This window comes from Bactrocera oleae, chromosome 4, assembly GCF_042242935.1.
Source record: "Bactrocera oleae isolate idBacOlea1 chromosome 4, idBacOlea1, whole genome shotgun sequence".
Taxonomy (NCBI): domain Eukaryota; kingdom Metazoa; phylum Arthropoda; class Insecta; order Diptera; family Tephritidae; genus Bactrocera; species Bactrocera oleae.
The window spans coordinates 666,685-694,425 of record NC_091538.1 but is presented as its reverse complement, the minus strand read 5'-3'; the positions used below and the strand labels follow the sequence as shown (position 1 = coordinate 694,425).

The 27,741-nt window shown below is 34.9% G+C and overlaps 1 protein-coding gene across 19 annotated transcripts; it reads right to left on the bottom strand.

The window, feature by feature from the left end:
* Positions 1 to 7: 7 nt before the first annotated feature.
* Positions 8 to 27,741, bottom strand: LOC106617566 (uncharacterized). Of its 19 annotated transcripts, none has more exons than XM_036374352.2 (17): positions 27,661 to 27,741; positions 25,788 to 26,352; positions 10,671 to 11,014; positions 10,401 to 10,577; positions 10,219 to 10,341; positions 8,586 to 8,687; positions 8,328 to 8,507; positions 8,040 to 8,249; positions 7,040 to 7,239; positions 6,574 to 6,982; positions 6,213 to 6,239; positions 5,586 to 5,870; positions 4,915 to 5,284; positions 3,484 to 3,637; positions 3,296 to 3,403; positions 3,071 to 3,226; positions 8 to 780 (listed from the first exon to the last, which is right to left on the bottom strand). In XM_036374352.2, exons 3-17 carry the CDS (start codon positions 10,965 to 10,967, stop codon positions 732 to 734), a joined length of 2,847 nt encoding a protein of 948 aa, XP_036230245.2. In that variant the 5' UTR covers positions 10,968 to 11,014; positions 25,788 to 26,352; positions 27,661 to 27,741; the 3' UTR covers positions 8 to 731. The 19 variants fall into 19 exon arrangements, with proteins under 19 accessions (XP_036230245.2, XP_014090317.3, XP_036230251.2 ...); XM_014234842.3 differs by having other exon boundaries at positions 10,671 to 10,957; XM_036374358.2 differs by having other exon boundaries at positions 10,671 to 10,954.

Here is a 27,741-nt window from a genome sequence, read left to right as displayed (position 1 = left end):
ATACATATTCGCTTGAATAATTATTTTATTATTATTTGAACATTTATTTGTGTTTTCGTACTGTGATCGTTTAATATGTAATGTGTATAATTTTCGTGATTTAAGTTTTTCTAATTACTAAATTAAAAACTTTAAAATTACAGAAGAAGTTATAATAAGAAATATATACTTAAACAATACAGTAAATATTGCACGTTTAAAATAAACATATATTAAAATTATTAACTTTTTTATAACTTTTCAAATTCCCTATTGTTATGGTATACAAAATTTAAAAAAATATAGAGGGACATTTTATTATATATAAAAAATTGTAACGTTTGATAGATACTTAGTTAATATATTGCAATTGCAATAAAATAATGAATATAACTTAAAAAAAAATCTTAACATGAAAAATATACAGATTAGGGAAAATTTTCTTTACCACAAAGTAAGTGAGAATTAATTCACGGAGAATACTTTTGCAATGATAAATTATATAGTTTGCTATGTCGTGTGCGAGTATTTAGAAATTGCTTATAAAAAAACAACTAGAAGTTTTACATGAAATAACAGCAAAATGAAAGGTTAAGTTTTTGTAACCGCTGTGCCGGTCCCTCGGAATCTTTGTGATTAAGTTTGAGTCTGAATTATTTCCTTTCTTTCTGCGGTACTGATACGATTTGTTGCGCCAAGGCTATTGTGACGGATCATAGATGGTTGTGGATGTTTGTGCATTATATTCGCTTTCATAACTTCCTTATACTCCGATCCGCAGCGGCAGAATTAAGTTTCGATCTGTATTAATAGTCAGAAAAATACAAATTAGTACATTATCTACACAAATGTTTATGTTTTATAACTTTAATAGCAGGAAACAGAATAGAATTGAATGCAGCAGAAGCTAAAAATGTTCACATATTTTATAGCTAAAAATTTGCATGTTCACATGCAGGGTTGCGAAATTTTTACTTCAAAAATTTTTGGATGTTGAGATAAAAATTTAATTTTAGTTTTTTAATCCAAAAGGTTTGGGATTAGAAATGTAAAATATTACTTTTTGCACGAACGCGAAGAAATGTTAATTCTAAAGCAAAATTTGTTTTTAATTCTTAATTATATGCCTGATATTAAAACTTTTCTTTTTTTCAATCCGGTAAGCGGGATTAAACATTTTTTGTTTTTATTTTTTAATCCCGTGTTTGGGATTACAAAATAAAAGAAAAAAATTGTATCATATGTTAATTCAATTATTTTTTAATGCATTATTTGCAACCCTGTTCACATGAAAGTGTTAAATGGTTTGAAAGAACAAAACGCATTAAAATCCGTTTCCGGCTCAACAAATAAAATAACACATGGACATGAACTCACAGAAAATTTTTATACAGTAGACTAATAAATTTTTTGTTTGAAATTTACATCACAATTTCAAATTGAATTTTAGTTTAGAAATTAATTTCAAATTCATCAAGCGTTTTAGTAGCAAGCGGAAAGGGCAGGTACAGTTAAGGCACAAACCATGCTTTAAAGCTGGATTATTATCAAATCTTCGGTTGGTTAGCGCTTGAAAAACTAGCAAGAAAACTTCAAGGCATCATCCAAAGATTGGTATTAGCTTCAGAGCAAAAACATCCAAGTATTTAAGCTTACAATTTTAGCGTTATTTGTCAAACAAATCAACATTTTGAGTAAAATATTTTCAAAAAAACGTGTCGAACTTTTCGAACCCAGCGAACACATGCAATTGGCTTACCTCTGAAACAAGGTGCCGAAATATTTAGTACCTTATTGACTTTTATGGACTTCTGAGTATTGAATACAGCTTGATTTTTGAAGATTATAGCTTCGAAGCAACTTTTTTACGATTTTGAGTTCAAAACTCATGAATACATGTATGTATGTGTATATTGCAACTTGTCTTGCACGAAAAGCACGTGTATAAAGCTGACAACAGTGAATGATTACAAAATTGTTTTCAAACTTGTTTCTGTGTATATAATGGTTACTTAAACGTGGAATTGCTGGCGTTATTAGCTCTATTTCATTAGAAGTCATCGTCCTGTGTTAATAGCGGGCAAGTGGGAAGTGCGGTTTGTCATTAGTTTGGGTTGTATAAACAGTTAAATGATAAGCGTATGGACAGCAGATGATATATGCCATAAATATGTATATTATAACGATTTACTTGAAATTTCGAAAGTATGTTTTAGATGAGTGTGATTAATGACCTTATGTCAGTGATTTAGTTGACATAGCAGAATCAGTATGACGATATGATATACAATAAATAAGATAAAAGATATGATATATATAAAAATCAAACTAAAGGTTACAGGAAAAATTATAAGTCACGTACATACATACATATGTAAATAATTTTAGATATTTGTTAAGAACTTCAAAATGTTTGGATAAAAGTAACATATAATTTATTTTTCGTCTAACCGATATGAATAGTGACTTCTTATTAACATTATTAAAGTAACGGCATTTAAAAAGCGGTTGAAGCGTAAAAGTACAAAAATTGCGTACAGTTAATTTTCAATGCGAAAGCGGTGCGGGTTGAAAGTTTAGAAACAATTTCGTAAAAGCCGTAAAAAGCTCAAAATTTAACTTATCTAACTTTGATTATTGTCTTTGTTGTTTATGCACATAATTAAGCAAATGAAAGATATTTATAAATTATGAATTTTGAAAGAAAATATTTCCGGAGTGTTTCGCATAAATTAAAAACATTTCAATCAATATATATTTTAATGAAAAATTCAAAGTTTTTATGACAATAAAACTTATGAGCACTAGAAATTCAAATATAAAGTTGACTAGAGTATATCTTGTTCTGTGAGTACCGGAAATGAGGTCCTGTGTTTGTGTTTGACGTATTTTATTTGGAAATACAACAAAATTAAAAAGTTTTCCATACAGGGTGTGGAGAGAAGAGAGAAAATTAAGAAAATTAAAATTAGTAAAACTATGCCCCCACACAATCACCATAATCTGATTTTGAAGCTCAGAACTCTCGATCAATTCTGCTCTCCGATAATCAGATTATCAATGAGTTCAACAATTATAATTTATTACTCACAATTCCATTGAAAGCACTGTAGGATTCGGACACGCCTGTGGTGCGCGTATGTGGCATTGTTTGTGGCAGATCAAATTGCAGTCCCGACATTCGTACCCCTGCTTGCCCGGTCGTCGCGGGATGGACTTCATGCAGACTTGGCATTGCAGGCCGCCACTATGGAGGAAACAAGTAAATGTATAGAAAAATTATCAAAAAGGCAAACGAAAGTTTTGTCGCCCTTACCCGCTCAAATGTTTGGCGATAAAGGTGTGGTCATTATAAATGTGCAGTTTTGTGCCTTTGCGACGCCACCTGGGCCGTTGTGCGATTGCCAGCGGCACAATGAAATGCCTATGAGAAAATGTACCCATTAGCACTTTTAACATTCAATAGAAATATACAGGCGAAGATGGGCTCGACAATTGACTCACCGCTTCACACCATTCTCGATCGTCTCCAGCACCAGCGTGGATGCTTCATGTACGTACGTTTTGTTGCTGGCCGACGAGAAACCTGAGATTGCGGACGATTCTGAAATTGAAGATTGCCTTGAGTGATCAAGTCGTGATGAACCAGCGCGTAAGCCTGAGTATTTTCGTTGTTTTGTGTTGTTTGAATAGTTTCGTTTTTTTACGAAAATAAAAATAAGAAAAGCGTGCAGTTTCGAAGTACCGAAACGAAATTATAAGTTTAGTTTCAATTGTTACACATCATTTACGATAAAACACATTTCACCAAATATATTTTCAAGGTGTTCCCATTTTTTTCAGCAAAAATATTATTAAGTAACACAAGAAGTGGTAGTAATATATAGCGGTGGGTGAAGGAGTTCGATTATCCAAAAGTGAACAGTTTTTCCCATTTTGATATTTTTTTTTCGTTTTTTTTTTATTTGTATTAAAATAAAATCGCCCAAAATCATAAGATGGAAACATATGAAATTAAAAGAGAGTAAAATTAAATTAATGACATATATGGATTGATTATGCACAATTCAATGCAATAACAGTATTTTAAAATTAATAAAATCAAGCGTTAAATTTAAATATTGAAAATTTTGACGCGAATCCAAATTAAAGGAAGAGGGAGGAAATAATGAGTGTGATTTGACAGTTAAAATGTTGTTTTAGTACAAAATTGATATGCAGATGTACTCGTATATATGTTTGCGTTTGTATATCATAATGATATGCATATTTTAGTATTACACAGGTATACATAAATATAATATTAATTAAGTGAGCATACATACATACAATTCACATTTTCGGCGTTGAAGGAGCATAGTTTTCATGGTAAAGAGGTTCGATAAAAGGAGTGTGTTTGGAAAATAAAGACAAATACATAAACAGTAGAGTGTTAGGTTAGTGGTAAAGAGACAGAGATAGACAAAACAAGGTAGACTACATAGTGCAGTTATAAGTGGTTTTGATTACACAAATAACTATAAAAAATGGCAATAAAAAATATACACAGAAATAAAATTTAAATAGCTTAATAATCAGTGCATTTTTAAAATTGAAATCCGCACTTTCAAAAACTTGTCTAAAAATTGAGTTAAGCAATTAAAAATAATAAATAATAAAATAAAACAAAAATAAAAAAGCATTTCAACGTTGTAAACAAATGTTTTCGACCAAAGATTTATAAAAAAAAGTTTGGCCAAACGTAAAGAAAGCTTTTATAGTAAAAATAGAATAATGTAAAGAATAGTAAATCCAATAACGGCGCTTAAACTAGAAACAATTTTTCCACACACAAACAGTTAAGAAGCATTATGAAAGAGAGCGAGTGAAAATTAGGTTCACACAAGTGTTAGATCAAGAACCAAGAGGTTGGAGAGGTGGGTGAATGGTAATTACCAAGTGAATTGCTTTTAGACAATACAGCACGATCGACAGATAATGAACGTGAATCACCGTTAAGTGTTCCTGTTGGGGTGGTACCGTTATTATTGTGGGACGGCGTCAAAGCGCCACGATCAGCCGAATGGGTTCGTGTTTTAGATCGACTTAAACGTTTTTTTAATGTTCCAAAGAAATTTCGTTTCTTACTCCGTCCTCTTTCGTCCAGATCAGCGCTGTTTAATGGTGTACTAGTCGCAGCACCATTGCGAGGCAAACTATTGCTTTGGTATCCATAACTCTGTGAACCGTTTGTAGCCGAGTTGCCATTGTATGGTGAGTAGGCATTGTGGGCCTGTGGTGAGGAAGCGGCATTCGGTTGGCCAAACTGTGCAATGAAACGAAAAAAATTGCGTTAATTTACAACGACAAAAACAACAGGTATATCTATGAACTTTAAGCTTTGTGTATTTTAAAGTATGCCGTAGACGTTCGACTTAATCGTATTTTGATTCAAGTTATAATCATTGAGTTCTAAAGCTGATATACTTAAAATACACACAGCTGTTTATTTTTAATGCATTCAGTTTTATTTGTAATCATTCCAACAAGATTATTGAAGTATTTTTAGCAAAATTGCAACATTCGCAGCGAGCTTTCGAATAAGAGAACAATTTTTGCATACTCACCTCGGCGCTGGATGCAACCAAAGCGCTGCTGTTACCTGATGCCACACCCGATTCATCTAAAGAGACATCGTTTGGTGGACATGAGTCTGTGGGGCTGGCGGTTATGTCCGTCGCCACCGAAATTTCCTGTTGTATTTGCTCGATATCCGCTGTCGTATTGGCAGTGGGCAACGATTCGCTCGTATTGTCGTTTAATGGGGATTCTAAAAATTGTGTCACAGCACCGTCAAGTTCTTCTTGTGGTGATTCTTTAACTTCGATTCTGCCGTCCTTGTTAACTTCAACCTATTTCCGTTGCAGACGAAATTTCGGTTGGAAGTGGTTTCGCAGGTTAATTTTAGTTAGAAAGCGCATTGAATCATTAGAATTACAAGCAATTGAAGAAAGCGAGCCAAAACGAAGAAAAAATACGTAAGTTTCTTATCTACTTATTTAAGGTTATGTACGCAACTATTTCAAAAACTAAATAAATAACTTATGCACAATATGAGTGCAACTCAAAAATAATTTTTTTTAGTTTTTTATGTAAAAAATTTGTATAAACAATGTTAAAAATAAATGAAACGGGTTTAATTAACAAAACATGAATAAGTATGCAGATGCTGAGAAACTTAAATACAAATTTACCTTAAATGCATTTGAATTGTTTTGGTTCTATTTGTTTTGACGTTGCGTGATGGTGCAATATGAACGAATCAGGAAATAATTTTATTTTTCAAAAGCGTTTCGTAATGTGACGGTGAGAGAGCGGAAGTGAGCAACATGAAAAACAAAAATCAAAATTTAGCATCGAAATCATTCGAAATTAAATAAAAAATCAAATAATCTGCTAGGGCGGAGAGTTGAGACTCCAATTTTTTTATGCGTCTATTACGATTTCATTAATATGAATCTCCGCCTCAAATATGTATAATTCACACCCTTTCCCCATAGACAGCTAAAAGCTTACATGAGATTTCGAAAAATCATGTAAAAGTCTGAAACTCACCCTTTGTACGCTATGTATGATTAGTGTACTCTTGCTGGGCTGTCCGGTTGTGGAGAGTGCGCCATCCTGCAAGGCACGCACAGCCGCATCAGCCAAACCGGCGCCGTTCTTCATGTGCTCATTAATGATCGGTGTGCTGATCTTCAAAGCCTCTTTCAATTTGTACGGTTTGGGTCCAGCGGGTATTTCTGCACCTTCAATGAACACAAAGTCCACAGTGATGGTGCCACTCACCGGGTTCGTCTCATACGGACGCGGCTGCAGTGTCAGCACTTGTGTGGATGCAGGGCCGACGGCCAGCTCATCAATGCCCACCAAACCCAAACCGAGGAATTTGGCCGATTCGACGCCATTAGCAGGCCGATCATATACTTCGAATAAAATCTCAGCTGATTGTGGAGATAATTCACTAAAGAAAACAAAGGAAAATCAATCGAGCATCACAAATGAAGAGGTAGCCACTTACAATAGGAAATGTTCATCCCAATAGGGCGTGGCACCCTGCCGAGCGCCGGTTTGATTCTTTTGTGCAGGTTCGTCCATTTCCACCACAACGTAGGGATCCTTGGCTGACGCCAGCCCTTCACCTTTCACAATTTTTACGAGCAAACGACGACCAGATATCATAGGCTGCAGACCTGACAAATTAGAACCCTCCAAGTTTTGCTATAAAGGGTGTTAAGTTTGTTTTTGGTGAAGTATGAAAGAGAAATGAAACGAGAAAAATTGCTGAGTAAAATGAGAGGGAAATTGTGGGCAATGTAAAGCATGTTTTTCATTTTACAAAGGCAATGAAATTTGCCTTTTATTTGATAACCAGTATTTTTACATAAGTATGTGTATATTTTTCTGTACAATATGCGAGTTTCTTTACAAATTTATGTTTTGTCTTTGACAATTTAGTTGCGAAATTTTCTTCAATAATTATAATAATATTGATAAGCCCTCTGAAATGAGAGAAAGTAAAAACAAAAATGAACTTAACTTTCGAAAATTAATTTCAAAAAGTGTTTTTGACTTTTAACTGTTAATTGTTATATAATGTTTGTTACGTTTAAGTAAACAAAAGGCAAATTTCATCGACAACAATGTTGAGGCTAAAACAATTTTTTATTTTTAAACATGCAATGCTCGGAAGTGGGTAGAACAATGAGAAGAATAACAGTGTTTATTTTGTGATACAGCATTATTACAGACTCTGGGGCGATCTTTTCGAATATATGTATATAATATATGTAATTTTGTATGTATGTATGTAGACTGATGTACTTCTGTAATTACATACCAGCTTTGTATGCAAAATCTGTACGAGTTGTCACTGCCAATCGTTTAATGATTCGGAAAATGTCTTATAAAAACATAAACAATTAAAGAGTGAAATTAACAAAAACAAGGTAAAACAAGGAAACCCCGAATTTAGATTTGATATTTATGAATATTTTTCTTCTCAGTGTACTGACGCTCACCGCTAACGCATCATAATTGACGGGATATATTACAGGCATGTCAAGCGGGTCGACTTCGGCACGAGGGCAGGTTGCGTAGACCGAAAAGTCGACTGGATAGACGGTGTCCCGCAGAGTGGCGGTGATTATGTCACTAATGACACCTTGCAGCTGCTGTTCATCTTGATCCATTGGCTTTATGGCGCCCACACTATTCATGGCAATGCGGATCTACACACAAAAGTATTGTCACAAATTATTTTATTTAAAAATTTACTTAAAATTTAAAAGGCTAGAATCAACACTCACATCGGGATAGCCATCCACCTTCATCTCGCCCTTGAGTGTGTTGTAGTTCATGGCGGTAGCCATACGTGCACGGAAGCGGGAGATGGTCACTTTGTAATGTGAGGTGTCAACCTTGCCGGCCTTCTGGCGGAACGTCTTCACCTGCAGCACCGGCTGTGCGTCACAATCAAAGGTGATCAGCTGTGGACAGTTAAGAGGGAATAAAGAAACAGACGTGATAGTGATATTCTTCGAATGTCGATATGCAGTGGAACCTACCATATTCGATGGATTTGTTTCATCACAATTGCAAAATATATTGTTCAAGCTGGGTGGTGGACTGTCAGGCAGCACACGCACCACCTCCACTGCGACGCCATGCTGAAAGTAGTAAACAAAATCACATAGTCACGAATACGTTTTGCTTAAGGAAGTCGTCTTTAAAAACTTTTCAAATGCTCCTGATTTTAATATTACATGTATAAATAATAAATACAGTAAGCAATGACAACTGTAAAACATATATCAACATTTATAATAATATTGTGTGAACTCGTCTTTATGATTGTTACTTCGCGTGATTTTTTTTTAATAATCATACATATGTACATATGTAAACAGGCCTGTTTGTATGTATTATATATTATATGTTTCATGTCGTTCTGGCCTTTGCCTCTTCGATTTGTTTTTTATAGCATTTATCGCCCGCCTTAATTTTTCAGTGTTGTTGTCATTAGTATACATTTCTTCTTCTTCATTATTATGTGCTGAAACCGGGGTCAAGGTTAACATAAAACTCATTTCGTGTCTTACATATGTGTACACATATTTACACACCTATCAACAATATAGATATATATATATATATGTATATATAAATGGATATGTAAATTGTCTACCGCGTTTTTGGTGTTTCTCGTTTTGTATATTTATGTGTATTTCAATTTTATTGCCGAGACTTCTCTTTGATTTTTGCTCTCGGCGAATGTATCTTGCAAGCCGGTCTTATTTGAATTATTTTTGTCTTAAATAATACTCTACTGAGACTAAATTTGGCGAGCGTGTCTATGAATGTTTATATTGTATATAAAAATTATATTAAAATATGTCTGACGTAATGCATGATTCAGTTTGAGTTTCTGTTATATGACGACGGCACGTACTTGTGCAACAACAAAACAAATGAGCTAAGTGATCTCATCTCATAGTTTGGCTGAAATACACATTGAAAACATTAGAAAAGCTATGAAAGCATAACTGGAATTATCTGACGTTCCATTTCGATTGTTAACAATTAATGAACTTTTCATGCAATTTGGCTTAATGTGCTGGAGATATTTTTAGTCGAGGAATATTGCACATTTTTCCGAAAATCAATCAAAACATATCATATGGTAGACATATACCATACATACATATACATGTACGTGTGTACGATAAATAGATACACATACATATGTAGCTCCAAATCTAAAATAACATACATACATACATTTGAAATAAAATTTTTTGCTGTTCTTTAGTCAATAATGATTTGTCTGTTATTATTAAATAGCTTGGAGTATTAGTTTACAGGTAAAGAGCTGAGGAAATCATAGTATTATTAACCCAAGAAGTTCTCGTGTCAACTTTCCTAAATGTAATTCAATAATGAAATAATATTTAGTGCCGCATTTGGCACGTTATTGAACACATCATCGATAAGCTGGCCGTCCATGAGGTCATGCTGAACTTTACTTTCATAGCGGCTTTATCACGTATATAACATTAAGCTCTTCGCAATTTACATAACATTTACATATGTACATAACGATGTCAAAATGTATTCCTATTTATTGCATTGGTTGTAAATGTAGACTTTCCGGTTTCTTTGAATATTAAAGTTTTGTGAATAAATCGCTTGGCAACTCACCTCTTCCATCGATTTTTTCAGAGTTTCATTTAAGGCTATAACCCAAGATGTTAGCAATTCGTTGACAATCACAAGATCGCTGTAAAGCCAACGGAACACTTGACTGGTCCAAGTAACGGAAGTCTAAAGAGGAATGTAGATAACGCTTTATATTGCCAACGCATTTCTGCTTCACAACTTACTGTTTCAGGTCCAACAACATTGGACGGTGGCGGCACATAACGTTTCTTGCGGCTTTCTGGTCCAGTTGAGCCCTGTCGCACCATGCGGCGTCGTGCGCCAGCACCACCAGCTGCAGCCCCAGCACCTCCACTGGGCGCGCGACCGCGTGCAGCACCACCTGGTTTGGCAGCTAAGTCCTAATTACAACAAAAACATATACATATTCATATTGTTAACAGTTTTAAGATGGCACCCTACAGTCCTCCTTTAGGAGATTTCGTCATGCCCACCTTAAAATCCGCTTTGCTTGCCATCACTTCTCTCGGCTCGGATAGGCGTTTGATCACTTCAGTTTTCGATGTGCTGGCAGCGCCGGGCGCCACACTGCTCTGCCGACTATTGCTCTGACTTGTCGGCGTTTTGTTGTTATTTACCACATATTTATTGTATAAAAATTTACACAGCCATACTAAGAAGAGGGCCAATACAGCCCAAATAAATATGAACATTGCTAATGAGTCCATTGTTAAATCACCAATTCCTTCAAATGAACAAATATAATCATCGATTTGATCTGCTAAATCCATAATTCAATGCGATGGCAGATGCATAAATCAAGTTTTACGCATCATATCTGTAAATAGAGAGGCAACATAGTTTTAAAAATCAAACTGTAAAAATATTGAGAAAAGTTATATTCGCTAAACTTTTTGATTGCGTTTGGGTTACGTATTGCTCCTACAGAAGATAGTTAGGGCACTGGTAACGTCAATATTGAGCAACAAAGCAATAAGTTACATTCGTTAACTACAAGCATAATTATCAACAGGACGAATCCAGCAAACCCTTTCAAACCCACCCTAACTTTGATATATCTAAAACAACATTGCGGTCCCTTGTTTAGCTAATGCAAATTGATAAGAAAGAAATTATTTCGGGTCCTGAATAACCAAAACAAGATACAAAAGGGAATATATAACTATATAAAATGCATTGCTAACTGTTAACTGAAATTCAAAAATTATCTCCAAGCATATTGTATATTACAGTACAGTACAGTAGTACAGATATGGAGTTGAAATATTATAAAAATATAATATAATAAAATATATAGAAAACCACGTCCATATTGATTTAAATGAGAAATATTATTTACAATTAGCTTATTATTTCATGGAGAGACCTACAAGTTTTGAATCGAATCCGCACGGCTAACGGGTTTTATGTAAAACTTTTTTAAAGTAGAAAAATGTTCGGAGGCTTGTCATTGCGGGTCAACAAGAAGCAAATAAAAAATATACGTATATTCGAAAACAAAAAAAACTTACATAAAATTTGTATTTTCAATCAAAATATAGTATTTACCGTTTCGAATTAAGTGAGCTCCTTGGCTCCAGTCAAAGAAGAATAAGCAAATTTGAATAAATTAAAAATGTCGAAAATCACAGCGAAGAAACAAAATCACACTTTAAACAATTTCTCAAAATTCGTGCATTTCATAAATGATTTTTTCAATCGTTCTTCCGCTTTTTGTTTGTTAATTTGTTTATCAGTCAAAAAGTGTTTATATTTGGCCTTGTGGCAGTTGAAGTTTTCACTTGAGCAATGGGTGGTGTTTGTCAAAACTCATTTGGGATCCTCCAACACACGCTCACACACAAGCACACTTTCACTTGCGAAAAAAGCCAAACTCTCGTTTACCGAATACTGTGGACGAAAAGTGTTCGGCCGAATGACCGAAGTGTACGGGATTCGCAGCGAGTAAAGTTATTCTGAAAATTAATATGGAAGCCAAAAAGATTTCAACTGGCTATTTATAGCACACTAGCTGATGAATTTTTCACAATTGAAATATTTTATAAATCTGTGTTATTTTGCTATTTTGGAAATCAGAAAAACTGGAGCACACACTTTGAGCAATATTGATATACATATGTATGTCTACATATCTAAACACTTAGTACACACAAGTAATTATGGCACAAATGCTTCGTGGGAAATTCGCAACTTTGTTCGATAAAGAAATCGCATCCATATTTGCCATCGTTTTTCAAATCACATTTAGCTTTTTTAACAAATTTTCATTACACCAAATAAAACTAAAATTCACAAAACGAAACCGAACCGAATGAGGAGTGTTGAACGAAACCAAATTGAAAACCTTTCGAAAGCAAAGCGAAACCAAACTGAACGCCAAATTTGAAGGAGATCGGCTGAAATCCGCCACAGTCGGTGGCAGTCGAGAGTTAGCGAGCACAAAGTAGAAGGAGAGCAGCCGGCAGAGATTGCGCATGGATCTAGAAGTCACTACCCAGTAGAATAACAGTTTGCGGCCGCTTTGGCGAATCGAGGCGTGGCATTGCGTCGGCGCAAAGAGATAAACTCCGCTCTGGCCTTTGCGTTGGAAAATCGGCAAAGCTTTCTGAATTCGTAAATCTCCCCCACACTATGACCAATTCAAAATAAGTTTGGGAAGGTGTCGCTGAATTCACGAATCTGCTCGGCCACTATACCTAATCAATAACGTCAGACGCTCACCATCTGTTCATGCTACACCGAACTTTCTTTCACACCTTAATGCAGCTACTCGTATGCGTGTATGTAGGTATGTCTGTATGATGCCGATCTTGTTGTTCAGCAGAATGTTTATGAGTGGTATCTACTATTTTAAGAATCAAATCTCTGGATGCAGTTGAAATGCCTTTCGATTAATGTGAAATCAAGAAACTAAAGTACGCTGAGCAATAAATAACCTTTTCTTGACTTCGGCGGATGAGGCAGTAAACTATTTTTGCTCAAATTTCTAAATAAACAGCTCTAGTATTGGTATACATGTAAACATATAAATATATACAATACAAATGTACATATGGTATTAAAGTGCGTATTTGAATTCAAAACTCAACCGACAATTCAACCTTTTGTCAATCTGTCTTTTCTACATACAGTTTGCTTATTTTCGAAAGGTGTTTTCAAATATTATATATATTTAAAATCTATATAGCATGTTTTTCGTCAGTTTGTTGCCTTGATATTTCAATAGTAAATTTCCAATTCGCTGGATTTTAGTATTGAATATGAAAAGCAGATGATTTGACCGCTGTCAGCTGCATGTTGCACAGTTTTTATTGCAAATAGTATACGCATACACCTCCACATACATATGTATATACATATTTACATATGCAAATATAAACATATCGAAGCATGTATGCGCTTTGTGCATGCACCCAATTCAGCGCGCTGCCAAAACAGAATCTGCGAAATCTCTTTCAGCTAAATGTCTATTCTTGTGAGTGAATTATTTTTTTCTAAACACAAGATGCTTAGCTGATGTAAAACAAACAATTTACATGATATATTGAATGAATGAACAATGGCCGTAATGAATTTGGCACTTGTTGCAGACAGCATGCAACAACAATAGAAACAAATAAATAAATACATAACACATAAACACAAACTCGGGCAATTCCGTTCGAATATACAACAAATATATATTATATATAGACATTGTATATTTTTTTAGTGAATTATAAATCGAAACTGAAACGTCTTCAGCGAGTTTTCTCATTTCATTTCCATAGCAATAACAATAATATGAAATAATATAACATATCCATATTTTTACACTAGCCGCAACAACTAGTATCAAAGTAGGACTTGAAATCTTTTTCTTACCCTTCCGATTCTGAAGACCCTGAATCCCTTTGCCTTTAGAAAAATTAAATTCGGTATTATTGTCATACAATAAACATACGATATCTAAGGTTGGGTTGACAGCTGTCTTTGATTCGGCTCTCCACCCCTGCGGAACGGTTGAAAGCAACGAAAATATATTTAGTTAATCTCAATACCAGAGAGTATATTTCTATATCATTAAAGAAGTTCAACCGCCTGCTTTCCTCTTTTCTATTTTATTATGACATTATATTACATTTATACCAGCTGTACATTCGATACGCGACACTCCAAAATCTGGCATAACGCAGGCAACTAATGCAATAATGAAAACAAATCGTCATTATCCGCTCCACGTGACCGATACAGATACAGATTTAGATAGATTTGCTCATACATTTGCAGATAAATTTAACGGTGGCTGTCGCCGTTGCGCTCTGATGTCATCACGATGACGTATGCTAACTTATTTACAAATTTTAATTTAACGCCACCCACGAATATCCGAAACTCAGCGGGAAACTAATTTCGAAAACCAAATATTTTGTGTTACTAATACAACAATGAGGGACTAAATAAAGACAATGAAAATCAAATCAACAAGAAATTAGAAGTTCAACTAATTTTTAACCTCAACATTTTCCCTCGCCTTTTCTAACACAAAATAGATGTTAAAAACGCTTCCATTGTTTCATTCAAAACCGAAAGGTTTGATTGTTTCGCTGAGATCAGAGGAATTTCACACTCTTTGAAGACTAATGACCTTTACTATGCGAAGCAAGCGTTAAAAGCGAGTTATGCTGACGAGAAATGGGAACAAGAGTTCATAGAACAACACTACCAAGACACAATTTAAGCATGGAAAATCAACTTTATATAAAAATAAGAAACAATGGCGAATATGAAGTAAAGAGAAGATTTTAACAAAACAATGGCCAACATTGAGCATTGTGAAAATGCTCGACTCACGTCCAGCCGCGTGCCCCTCGCCGGCAAATGTTCTAGTTACTGTAAAAATTAAAGAGTTATTATAATAAGTACGTACACACAGGCAAATGTGTGAGTAAACTTAAAAATATGTAAATATTTAAACATGGCTGTGTGTGTTATGTCGTGGCTCTGTGTATGTTGGTTGATTCCGAAATCCGGCTTATGATTCCAAAATCAACTGTAAGCAAAGACAACAACTTAACGAACTGATTTATTGTTAAAGACACAGAAGATTGTTCTATAGGAACCATTAAAACACGAAAACCTTCCTTTCTATTCATATCAGATATACGAATATTAATCTAAAGGTGATGACTACTATAAGCCAGCGGATTGTATGTCAGACTGTCACCTAACGGTTCATGGGTGCGAAAGTCCGCTCGACTGAAACCATTCATCATTTTGGATGTGCACATTTTTTGTTTTAATTTTCTGCTTCCCCTTTCTCAATTTTTAAGTACTTTATATTTAATTATTAAAGTGCTGACATAATAGAGTATATAGAAGTATATACATTATATTTATCGGGTTAAAGCTTAAAGAGGAGCGGCGTCGTGAAGCGACGCACAATGTGCGCCAATTCTGCGTGTGCAATAACAAAAAAGCAAAAACAAAGTTTGCACATTTGTGACACTCAGAGTGGACTGGATTGGTGGGAATTCTATTTTTGTGACACACCCTGAAGCTTACGAGCTAAATTAAATTAAAAACAATGTTTTATATTTATTTGCTGCTCATGAGTACGTTCATACAATTGGATGTAGAGCAAGGCATAAAAAAAGTAATTCTGTTTTACGAAATCCAGTGCACTTTGGGATAACGAGTGGACTTTTAATTGCTTCGCGAAAGTGAAGTTCAACCGAATCGGGAGCAACGCGCCAAAATTTTTGGACAAACACACCCAAATCACGTCATTACGATGAAAATACCAGCACCTACATTTGGATACTTACTTGTACAGCGTGGGCTATAAAAACTGTCGCACCTAATTTTCCGCAAAAAATAACAAATGTATATTAAAGTTATGATGAAAACTTGTGTAATTTATTGGTTAAACTATATTCTTGCATTATGTCTGTTTTAATTCAAATCGTTCCCTTTCATTGCTTTTAACACGGTTTTGGAAACTAGTACATGCGGCACGCACAACTTCTTCTAGAATCCATAAATAAAAGCGTCGAGCAGCGCGTCTTTTACCGCTCAGCGTTAACGCCATCGTGGCATTCATTTAGGTATGCGCCATACAAAATCTATGGCATGAGGAATTTTTGACATTAATTTGCAGCTGCCGCTTTTATTTAGGGACGGCAGTTAGTTGGCTCAGCCTAGCGAAGCTTCAAACAAGTACAACAGTTATAAGGGCCGGTAAATATACATGCATAAGTATATGCACAAAGAGTTGCTTTGGAATATGAGAACACACAAAATAGCAAGCGAAGCATAGATTGTTTCAACGGAGTGCCATTGTTTCATTTTCTCACTCTTCTATTCGAGTTGTTGGTTTTGTTTACGATCTGCGCTTGTGAAATTTCAATTTTCTTCGCTTATTCTCGACAAAGTCATTCATCACATATTCGGCTCAAAAAACCGTACCAACAAAACATATTTGTGTGTGTGTGTGTGTTCCAGCAACAACAAAGCGGCAACAACCAACAGCCAAGAGTCAGCGATGTCAGCTGAGAGTTCACGTTAACGTTAGGCAGCTACTTGTTGCGTCATTCATGAAAACCACAGAAGAAAGCGAATACATTCAAGACGAAACCAAACGTATACAAAAACAAGCACATACGATACGAACATACACACGAACATATGCGAATGCACACAAGCAAACGAGCGTTATTTAAGCCAAGCTAAGCCAACAAACTCTTTGTGCCAACTTAAATTACATTTCTTTTCTAAACTGTGCCACGACGAAATGAAAAAACGCATAACAACAACAAAAACATTAGCTGTACGAGTATAATTGTGCGTGTGAGTGTAGTTATAAAGCGCTGATCTAATAGCAGCTGCTTGCAGTCATAGTGAAATTAGTATGGTGGTAAAAGTTAGTGGATTCTTAATTTGAATAATGAAATTATGGCTCTAGCCCTTATTAGACCCAGTAGCTGTGCAGGGGGTAGGGCAGAGGTGCATTTTTAATCGGCTAGTTTCACTTTAGAAAGCAGCTTCATTCATTTCGTATATGGTAAACGCTTACAACCATACACATTCATCCAAGCGCACATATGTACATACATGTGTGTAGATAAAAATATATATGCGTATGTACATATGTAAATATGTATATTTATGCATTTTAAATTTTAGCTAAATTGCGAGCATAACCATGAGCTCTGTGTCCATAAGTATACAACAAAACTTGCAAATTTGAATACTGGAGCGCAATTAATGCATCACTGCGAGTTATTCATCACTTATCAACCAGCACATCAGCCAATCAACCGATTGCAAGAAAATGCCCATCAAAATAGTTAGCGGCTGCCAGAAATTCCAGACATTTGTCCATGTGACAAGAAGACACCAACGAGGCGAAAAGCATGGCGAAAAGCATGGCGAGTGCATGCAAATCTCAATTCTTTACGTGGTTTAGGCTCTAAACGCATTGAGTGAGTGGAAACTTGGCGAACTAAAGCATAAGAAAAGCGCATATATTTTCTTTTGTTTTTTTATACCTATGTACATATGTATGTGTATATATATGCGTATATGTATGCACATATGTGTGTGCGCTTGCATAAATGGCAGCCACAAAGTGTATCAAAATAATTGCTGGCGAACATAAAATTACAGTTGCGCGAATAACATAACGGTGCAACAACTAAGAAGTGACAACACGCCGGCCAAGTGTAAAAGCTCCGTTTACATGCTGAAGAACTCTCAAGACACTAGCGCAGTCAAGAGTTTTCGCAAAAGGGGCGTTTAGATGAGATTCAACCAGTGCTGTCAGAAGTCTATCTGCAAAATGAGCAAAAGCTGAATAAGAAGATTAAGTGAGTATACGTTGTTGTTACAGTAACGCATGTTTTGTTGCGCATACTAGAGGTGCGCCTAAATTCTCTAAGCATTCAAAGTGAAATTTCGGCGAAAATAAGTTTTTGCCCCAACTATGGGGATTTCATCGCATGCAAAGAAGCAAGCAGCCGGCTCATTGCATATCGAGCTCATTGCATAGAGCACATTAGAGATCTTTATCGAAACAAAACGCATTTGTGCATAAAAATAAATAGCAATACCAGACCATTTATTCATTAATACAATAATAACAGCTTAGCAAAATGTGAGACAAAAACACAGCACAACACTAAATAGCACAAACACAACAAGTTCAGTTCAGTTCAAACAAAAACAAAATCTTAGTCACAGCTTCAACAATATTATCTTCGCCCAAGATCAGCCCTCGGAACGATGTGCTTAATCATGCGACAAGGCCGCATCGCTGATTTATGAAACTCTCAAAATTATTAATTCAACCCATCACACACACACCTACCCTCCCTACCGTGGCTCTGTCGTGTCCAGTTGTTTGCCACGACGCGCATCAATGATTTCAGCGCTGACTTTTGATCGAATGAAAGTGTGTGGGCAATGTTTTCATTTTTAATAATTATTAAATCATCTACTGAATCGGGCCCTGAGTCATCTTTGGAAATATAATAATATTAAATCTATTAAATATTTTCGTGTAATGAAAATTCGGCATTAACTGGCCACCATTTGATCTAAAATTAATAGTCGGAATGTATAGTAAAAACATCGCGCACAAGTGTGAATTTTATTAGTTTATTTGTGCATTTGTTAGGAAGTTAATTAGTATTTCGGTGAAGCCAACGTTCACGGGGCGTATGAGTAACCACACTTTCCAGTTCAATATATGGCCCAAACACCCACTCAACTCCGCACACAACCCACTTGTAAATCGCGAATAGTAAGCCCATTTCAACAAACAAAAATGAAAAACGACAAATGAAACAATCACTCATGAATCATTAACAAGTTCAGAATGGAGGTAGGAAAAAAGGAAGTTCATTAAAACTAGAATGTGCTCTGATAAAGCTAAACCAACCCAGTGTTGTATGACTTCATTTTTTTGCGCAATTCTATTAGCAATAAGCTACGTAAACATGCCGCAAGTCTATACAAACATTGAAAAACGCATAGCACCAAGCGATAAGCTTCTCACATAGCTGATTGCATTCGTTTGTCTATAGAGAATGATAAAAAATCGATATCAGCTCACCCAATTTGCTTAACCGTTTGGTTGAGTGATAAATGTACGTGTATAATCATATCTGTATCTACAAGTAATAAAAGCTTAACTTGACATTAGGAACTTTTAAAGAGCACCCTCAATATTTTTGTTTTGAGACTCCAAGCCATATTTTTTGGTACCGTGAATTTTGATCTTTTGGGATAGTAACATCAGTAAAATAAATTTCAGTTGGTGGTGAGGCCTAATCTCGGTTTGGTCTTGAGTTAACTTTGGCTATCATGTTGACGGAGTGGTTGCGAATAATCCAAGCGTATAAGGTGGTATAGGAGCTCCTTTCTGGTAGTCCATCAGTACAATGACAATATTGAAAAAGCTCTCTCCTTCTACGCTATAGTCTACAAAATTTTTAGTAATTGTCAAAGCTTTTGCTGAACAAGCCCACGCCACGCACGTACGGTTACGGAGTCTATTGAACCCCTGAGTAATTATTTAGCATTATATGCCGCCGTCTTTTTGCAATCATTAATTATTCCATTGGAAATTTACATTGAGGCATTTTGTGATCGCTCAAGTCTGTTACAGGTGTAAAGTTTAAAGTACACGACAAAACAAGTAATTCAGTATGCCAGTACGAGTATATAAAACAGTATTTATATACACATAACATACATGTAAGTCCGTATGTATAGGTACATGTTCGTATTCGAGTTTTAATTTGTTGTTGATATTTGTAATCATTTGTGCCACTTTGTTTGCGTGAAGACTATATTTACCGCTGGACAATGCAAAAAGGCCAATAAGTAAACTCACTCACAGACACATATGTAAATACATATAGATATATATAAACTCGCATATAGTTGCTTTGACGAGGACAAAACGATTCACTGACTGTTTTGAGATTAAACATTTTTGTTTCTTTAATATTTCGACTTTTCACATGTATGCAGTCAACAACACGCCTATACTTAAATACTCGTATGTGTGTTTATAATATATGTACATACATAGAAAGAGTATAGAAGTTGATTATTCTAGTTTGCATAAATCTGAGTGAAAATATTTAGTTTGGCATTTTTCATATAACCGAGGCATTACTGTACATTTAAAATATTTTTAAGAAACTATCAATATTTCATTGCTGCTAACTTTCAAGTACCTAGGCTTACACTCTGTGAGTCCCGCAAATAACTTTGCTCCCTTATTATTGTTTTTACCAGTACAGCGTCTAAACAACTCAGCTAATTGCCGCGTTTATCTCGTGATTACCTATTATTACTGAAACCTGTTCTTCAATTATTTAGTTCGTGTTTAAAATTATATAAATAGCTCCTACTATTAAATATTATAATCATCAGCCACACAAACAAGGAATTTTAGGTAGCAAGTAGAAAGTTTGTCTCGAAAGCCTTAATCCACTGATAAAATGCTGTCAAATACTCCCTAGAGTATGACGTCAGAATTTCTCCAAGGTAACATATCATTAGTGCATAGCACACAGCACAAATACATACATATAAGCATGTAGATGGACAGCGAAATCTCCACGCTGTTGCAATCACCAAAGCGGAGTGTGTAGGCATTACATGTGCAGATCCAATAAATTTCAGTCTCTTCTTCTTCACTCACACATTTTATAGTATAAGCACAAACAAACACCTATATACGTATATATGTGTTATATATGTATGTGTGCAACGGAAGCGGAAACTGGGTCTCGCTGACATATTCACATTCATGCCACCTTTGCATGGATGCATGTAGAAACTTATACAAAACGCTCTGCTGCGCCATTCACCAATGATTATAAATGAACACTCGAGCGTTTGTCGCAATTTTCGCTTGCACGCAAATGGCATATATAAATGGAAACATAATTTTCCTGCTTTCAAAGCGCTTGCATGCAAATCTATATTTGTATGTGAGTATGTACCTATGAATGTACATATGTATCTGCTTGATCTCGTATCTAAATAAAGTTTTGATTGTTAGCGAAGTCATATCTTGGGTTGAAGCTCCGAAAGCGAATTGTTTATGACTTCCTTATGTCAAAATATTTGTTGTAAAAAGATATAATATGCAACAAACTCATCCGCACTTAAAACAAAATCTTCACGTCTAATTTGTACGCATATAAGAAAGAAGAGAAATATACTAGTTTACAACTATAAAATCTTATCTAAGCCCCAACTAGGCAAAAAGCCGACAGACTCGGCTCAGTCTTAGAAAGATTTTCTAATGGTTATTTTTTAAGACGAACAAAAATATCTTGTGGTCTATTTTTTAACTCGTATCTTTCTGACCGGAATTTGACAATTAATATTTCCACACCTAGAGGCACAACACAACTATGTTTTTTAAGACAGGCCGCCGACTATTTGCGTATGTGGCCAGTTGATTTTCTTGCCGGGTACGCATATGTATGTAAGTATCCGCATGCATAAACATAGCCATACACATGCTTGATTCTCGTTGCGCAGTTGAACTTGCAACCTTTAAAATACTCAGGAATGACACGGGAAGTTCGTGTTATTCGCTTGTCGCGGTCAGAACAGAGTGTCAAGCAAAAAATAAGAGTCATGCTCCTTATAAATATTTAATAAGCTATGTGAAGGAAAGAATGCCATTCCATTTTAACACACTTGTAGCACACACTGTACTGCATAGGATCGATCAACATACAAGTTGTAGATACAATTTTTGATGCGAACAAGTTATTTAATTACTCTATTAACGCCTCGGTTGGGGTGAAAATGGACAAGGCCACATAAGTTGTATGTGAATATTGATTTATTGGCATTTATATTCTATGAGCAAATCAGATATAAAAAAGACAGGTATTTGAATACGAAAAATTGTCGACTAACGCATATTTGCACTTAGAAAGTTCGACACAAGAGATGAACAAAGCAAGAAACTTACAGGTTCTACGTTTACTACGACAAGGGACTGCAGTCACTAAACTGTTCGAAACCATTTGAAGAAAGCCTCTCGATAATACGTCACCACTCAAACTAACTGTTTTTGAGCTTGCTTTTCGGTTTTTCCATAGCCATTTTTTTCAATTTATTGAAAGCGTGCATAACGAAATTCTTTTTGCATTTTGTTACCCAAAATGTTTATCTAAATACCTATTTGTATATATGAATGTTGGTGATCCACCATATTTGTCTGTAAGATATCGCTTTGAGTTCGATCCTTTTTTGCATTTTCGCGTCTTTTATTTTTCTGGCTGCCAATTGAAATTCTGAGCTCAATTCAAATGAATGTTGTCTTTGGAAAAACAAAATAAAAATAAAATAATATAGTAAAAATAAAATAAAGTAATAAAGCGATCATGTGATTCGTTGCCCGCCCGCGAGGCAATTGGAGTGAGATCATTGAGGTGATGCCCGTATCCAACAACTACTTGCATAGCTTACATTCCACACAGTGAGAACTGAGCAAAACAAAAACAAAGAGAACTCAATGCACAAGTAAGGAATACTAATTCGAGGTTAGTTGCTTTTAGGCAACGATGTGTTTAGTCGATAAAAATTTGTATTGACAGATGACGAGGTATTGTGACAGATGATTTTCAACGCGTTTGACAAAGGACTAATTATTATAAGTTAAGCATTAGTCTTTAAGATAGGTAATGAGAAGCTTTGCAAAGAAATCCTTTTGCAATTTTGAAACGTAACGTTGAGCCACTTTTTTAGAACGTATTGCATTTTCTGTATCTAAACAAATGAATAATTATTCGTAAATACTTGTCGTATTTAAATAGAGTATATTTCTTGAGGTTGTAATAGTAACGCTGACAATTTCTCAGCTTTAATCCAAACTGAACTTCTTATACCACCGTGAAATATTCGTATTTACGTACATATGTATCTATACGATTCGAATTTATTTGTGTTTGTACATGCCGAAGGACGAAAGTGGTGTGTGCTGTAAACAAAACGGCGGAGTGGAGACGCTCAAACCAAACGGAGATTGCGCAGGGTGCAGAGGAGGTCGTTGGAAACAGTGGTGCCAACGAGTCTGAAAACATGCACATATTCCATGAACGCTGTCAATGCTTCATGCAACATAGTAACAACCTTTTGCTTCTGTAGCACGTGAGTATACACATTTTCATGTGAACTTCGTAAATAAATCGGGGCTAAGTTGCCTTCGATACGAAATTTTCAACAACTGAAAGTTGATGTGGCAAACTGGGTTAGTGGCGTAGAATAGTGGAATCGTAGAATACGCCAAATGCCACAATCAATAGTTCAACCACAGCAAGAAAAAGGAGTAAAGGAAATAAAGTGTTCGGTATGAAGAAGAAATGCATAAACAACGAAGAGCATAAAAGATAAAAAGAAATGTGGAACAAATGCAGCAATCTGACTTATTCGAACACAGAGCAGAAGGGCGAATAACGAATATATTTATTTATTCTAATTGTGTAAGTTTTAAGGCTTCAAAAAGGACGTGGAAAGATTACCGCTAAAATATTTTCCAGAGACACAATAAATTAAAAATAGATAGACAGCTAACTGCCAGCGAATTTCAAATCTAATATTTTAAATAAAAACAACGTGATGTTTTAGGCTCGAGTCAAATTCAAAACCACAAATGTGTTGTGTGTGCATTTCCTGCTTCATATCAAAGCTTTTAGAATTTTCGTAGCCACAATTTCCTAAATATGTTTGTAAGTACATAGTTATATATATGTATACATATTTATAAAAAGGTATAACTTAAACAACAATTATCAACATACTTATATGTGTGTATAGTACATCTGCTGAACTGCTCTAAAATATTTATATGTGTTTAAACTGGGTGGCAACGGTGTAAATTATAGGGGTTGCGTGGTAATAGTCGGTTTGGGACTCCTTCTTAACGGCATTTCATCATGGAGCAATTTGTTAGCGAGCAACGTGACCCAGTTTTGATACTTTAGCCGAAGATGTCCCTTACAAACGATTACTTAACACAGTCTATTTGTATTGAATTCAAAGCATAATAAAGAGCAGAGTTTAACTAACCAATATTTAAATAAACATTTTTAAGCCATGAAATCCTTTCTATTATGTCCAGGTAGCTATGTTACATCATAAAAGTATAAACTGCAAAACTTTTAGAAAAAATACGTTACTTACATGCCATAAAATGCGTTGCATAGCGCGTTGAGGGTATGAGAGGCGTCCAAATCCGTCAACGGGTCGCGTTGTTTCAAGTATTATTGCAAATATGTATGTATGTAGTTTTCGGTCGTGCGCAAATTCAAAATATTTCGGTTTTTGAAAGTTATTTATGCACAGCAATTGTTTGTTGTTGTAGATGTGTCACCAATGTTTATTCATGAATGAGTTAAACATTTTAATTAGATTTTTGGATTTTATTCATATTCAATTGTTTGTTCAGATACATTCATTCATGTGTGTACGAATGTGGTTAAGTATATAAAAATGTACACGAATTAAAGCACACACAAAGAAAAGCAGTTAAAATGGACAGGAAGCAAGTGAAACCATGAAAAAATATGATAAACTTTAACTTTAATAGAATATTGTTTTTCCACATGCTTGCTGTCAATATATGTACATATGCATGTAAGTATATCAAACGCTTACTATATTTCAGGCTTCTATGAACTATGTTGAATTCACATGAACACCACAAAAACAATGCTAAAATGGTTAAATAAAATGTTGTTTGGATAAAACTTGTTAAGTCAATAGAAGCGAAAATAGACACATGTTAAAACATCCTAAATATGTGCGTGTGCATTAGTCAAAACATATACATATATATACATAGGAATGCATGTAACATATTATCAAATAAAGAAAATTGAGTAAGCGCCAATTTCGATTTGTTAATTCGGCGGTACGTGTAAACTATATCACCTGTACACCGTTAGGTACTTACATATGCAAAATATATTAAGATCAAAAATTATGTTTATTAGGCCTAGGCATTAATCCGTTATAAGCGATTTCAGGCGGCGCTCGTAGATATCTGTAGGTTTTTTACTTAAACGTTACAGCTATTGTTATTTCTAATGCTTCTCACTTTTGACAGGTGCATCGACCGAATGAAACCGGCGCATGTCATAAATGAGTATACAAATACATACATATATTTAAGGTGATAAAATGTCAAAAAATTGCGACTTTCACACAAAGAACGATCCACTCTGAATATACATACTTAAATCACTAGACTTTGCAGACTCGTCCGCTCGTTAATGAAAAGTATTCATCACCAATAAGAACAATTGCAATACATACGATTTCACGACAGCACAAATTTTAAAAAATTATTAAATTTTATTTTAAAAATTAAGCGAAAATTTTGTACAACGCACTCCATAAAGGGAATGTGGGGAATATATGAGAGCAGAAACAATATTATTAACAGAAAAATTATTTATAAACATATACAGATGTAGCAGGTGTATGTATGTATGTACATAAGTAATGGAGCAAACATTAAGGTAGTAGCTGGGCTTGTATTAAAGAGTATGCCAAAGCGGATAACTCACTCGATTGATAGTTTGTGTCTTAAACGATGTGAAAGGATGCACGTTGTGCGAGTACAACGGAGCAAGGCCACTGGTTGAATTGCAGCGAGTTTGGGAAGGACGCGCTGAACACGATGTGTATATATGTATGTATTTACTGCTTACAAGATGCTGTCTTACTCATATATGCACTTTTACATTTGTAGGCACGTAACGAAGCGCAACAGCAGAAAAAGTGTGCGTTGGAGAGTTCGCTTTTCTGTTTCTGTTTATTTGTTATGTTGACTTTTGTTAGCTTTATTTACTTATTTTATGGTTTTTGTTCATTGTGTTTTTTGCGAAATAAATTGCTTTTCTATATATAGTTGTTCGATTTTTGCGTATATTCGACGTTTTTTGTTGGAGCTGAGTTATTTGTGTTTCTTCGATTATCGTTTTTGTGACCAATTACGAAATGCTATCGTAGCCATGAACTCGTAAATATGAATTCAGTGTGCCTTCCTCTGCAGCGGCTGCTTTAAGTTTGCTTCAATTTACGCGAGTATAGTCGATGAAGATATCAGAATTTTACGCGCGGTAAAATTTACTGCAAGAATATGAAATATTTTTTAATTTTAGTATTTCCAATTGCAATATTTGACTATCCCAGAAGGAGCAGATCTAGTTCTAACTCTAATTACTAATTAGAGCTGTCAAACAACTTGAATTTATTTAGCAACAAAGTGTTTGGAAAGCTACACCACTTCAAAATACCACTTGTACCTATACACATACATATCTATGTATATGTTTGTGTATGTGTATGCGTTTAAATTATGAATTTCTATATTTCAACGTTTATTTTTTATTGTTAGTAAACAATGTGCTTATCATGTGGATTACGACGCCCAGAAATGCCTTGCGCATATCAATGGAACACGGCTACTTTTAAATCGCGATTGGTTATTGAGTGGTAAAAATAGCACATTTGTTTGTTATGGCTTGAAATTTTGGGTGGCAGCCACTTTACTTTTCTTTCATTTAATATAATATAATTTTTGCAATTTTGTTTAAATACAATTTAGTAGATTACAGTATTTTATTTGAATTCTGTGTGTATGTGCTTATGTGTATCTGTGCATATTCATACCCATATGTGTGTATAAGTATGCATGTATAAGTATGTATATGCCTATATTCGTACTTTTCGGATTTTCAGATTTTCAGATTTACAATTATTATTTTCTGTTTTTCTTGCCCTTTTCTTTGTTCAAATTTACACATATACAAATGTACATACGTACATATGTTCATATGTACATGTACGTATATATACAAATATTTGCACACATTCTTTTGGTTTTTGTTGGCTACCGAGCCTATCAATATGGTGCCTTCACTTTGCTGTTATGTCAATAAAAACCTGACAAATCATGGCCAAAAGAGCGCTCTAGCTGCACAGTGGCTGGTGGCTGCTGCAACGCTGATATCAGCTGTTCGATTTTATTTTATTTTTTTTTTTTGTTTTTATGGAATAAATAGCAAGTTTGCTTTGGTGTTTAAGAGATGGATGTTTGAAATAGATTTCATTGTGGAAATTCATTCCACGATTTAACCACTTTCGAAAGCTATCCAAATGGGGGTTGGCAAACAGAAAATATGTAGTAGAGTTGGGCAGAGAGCGCAAAAATAAGCTAGAACACATTAAATACAAAAAAAACTGTAGCTATTCGTAGCGCACACAAACAACATCGCACATTAACATTCAAGTATATTTTTGTCGAAACTCATCGACGGCGCGCACATTTTAGTTAGTCTCTACTTTGGCTTTATTGTTATAATTATTTCTTTTCCATTCTTTTGATCACACAGCACTTTATATATTTATGTTATGTTTGTTAACCGCAAAACATACCTTACTCGCAGAGTTTCAGTTTCAAACTGAAGTCTGCTCAAGCAAACGAGAATCTATAAGATAAGCAAGCACACGCACACA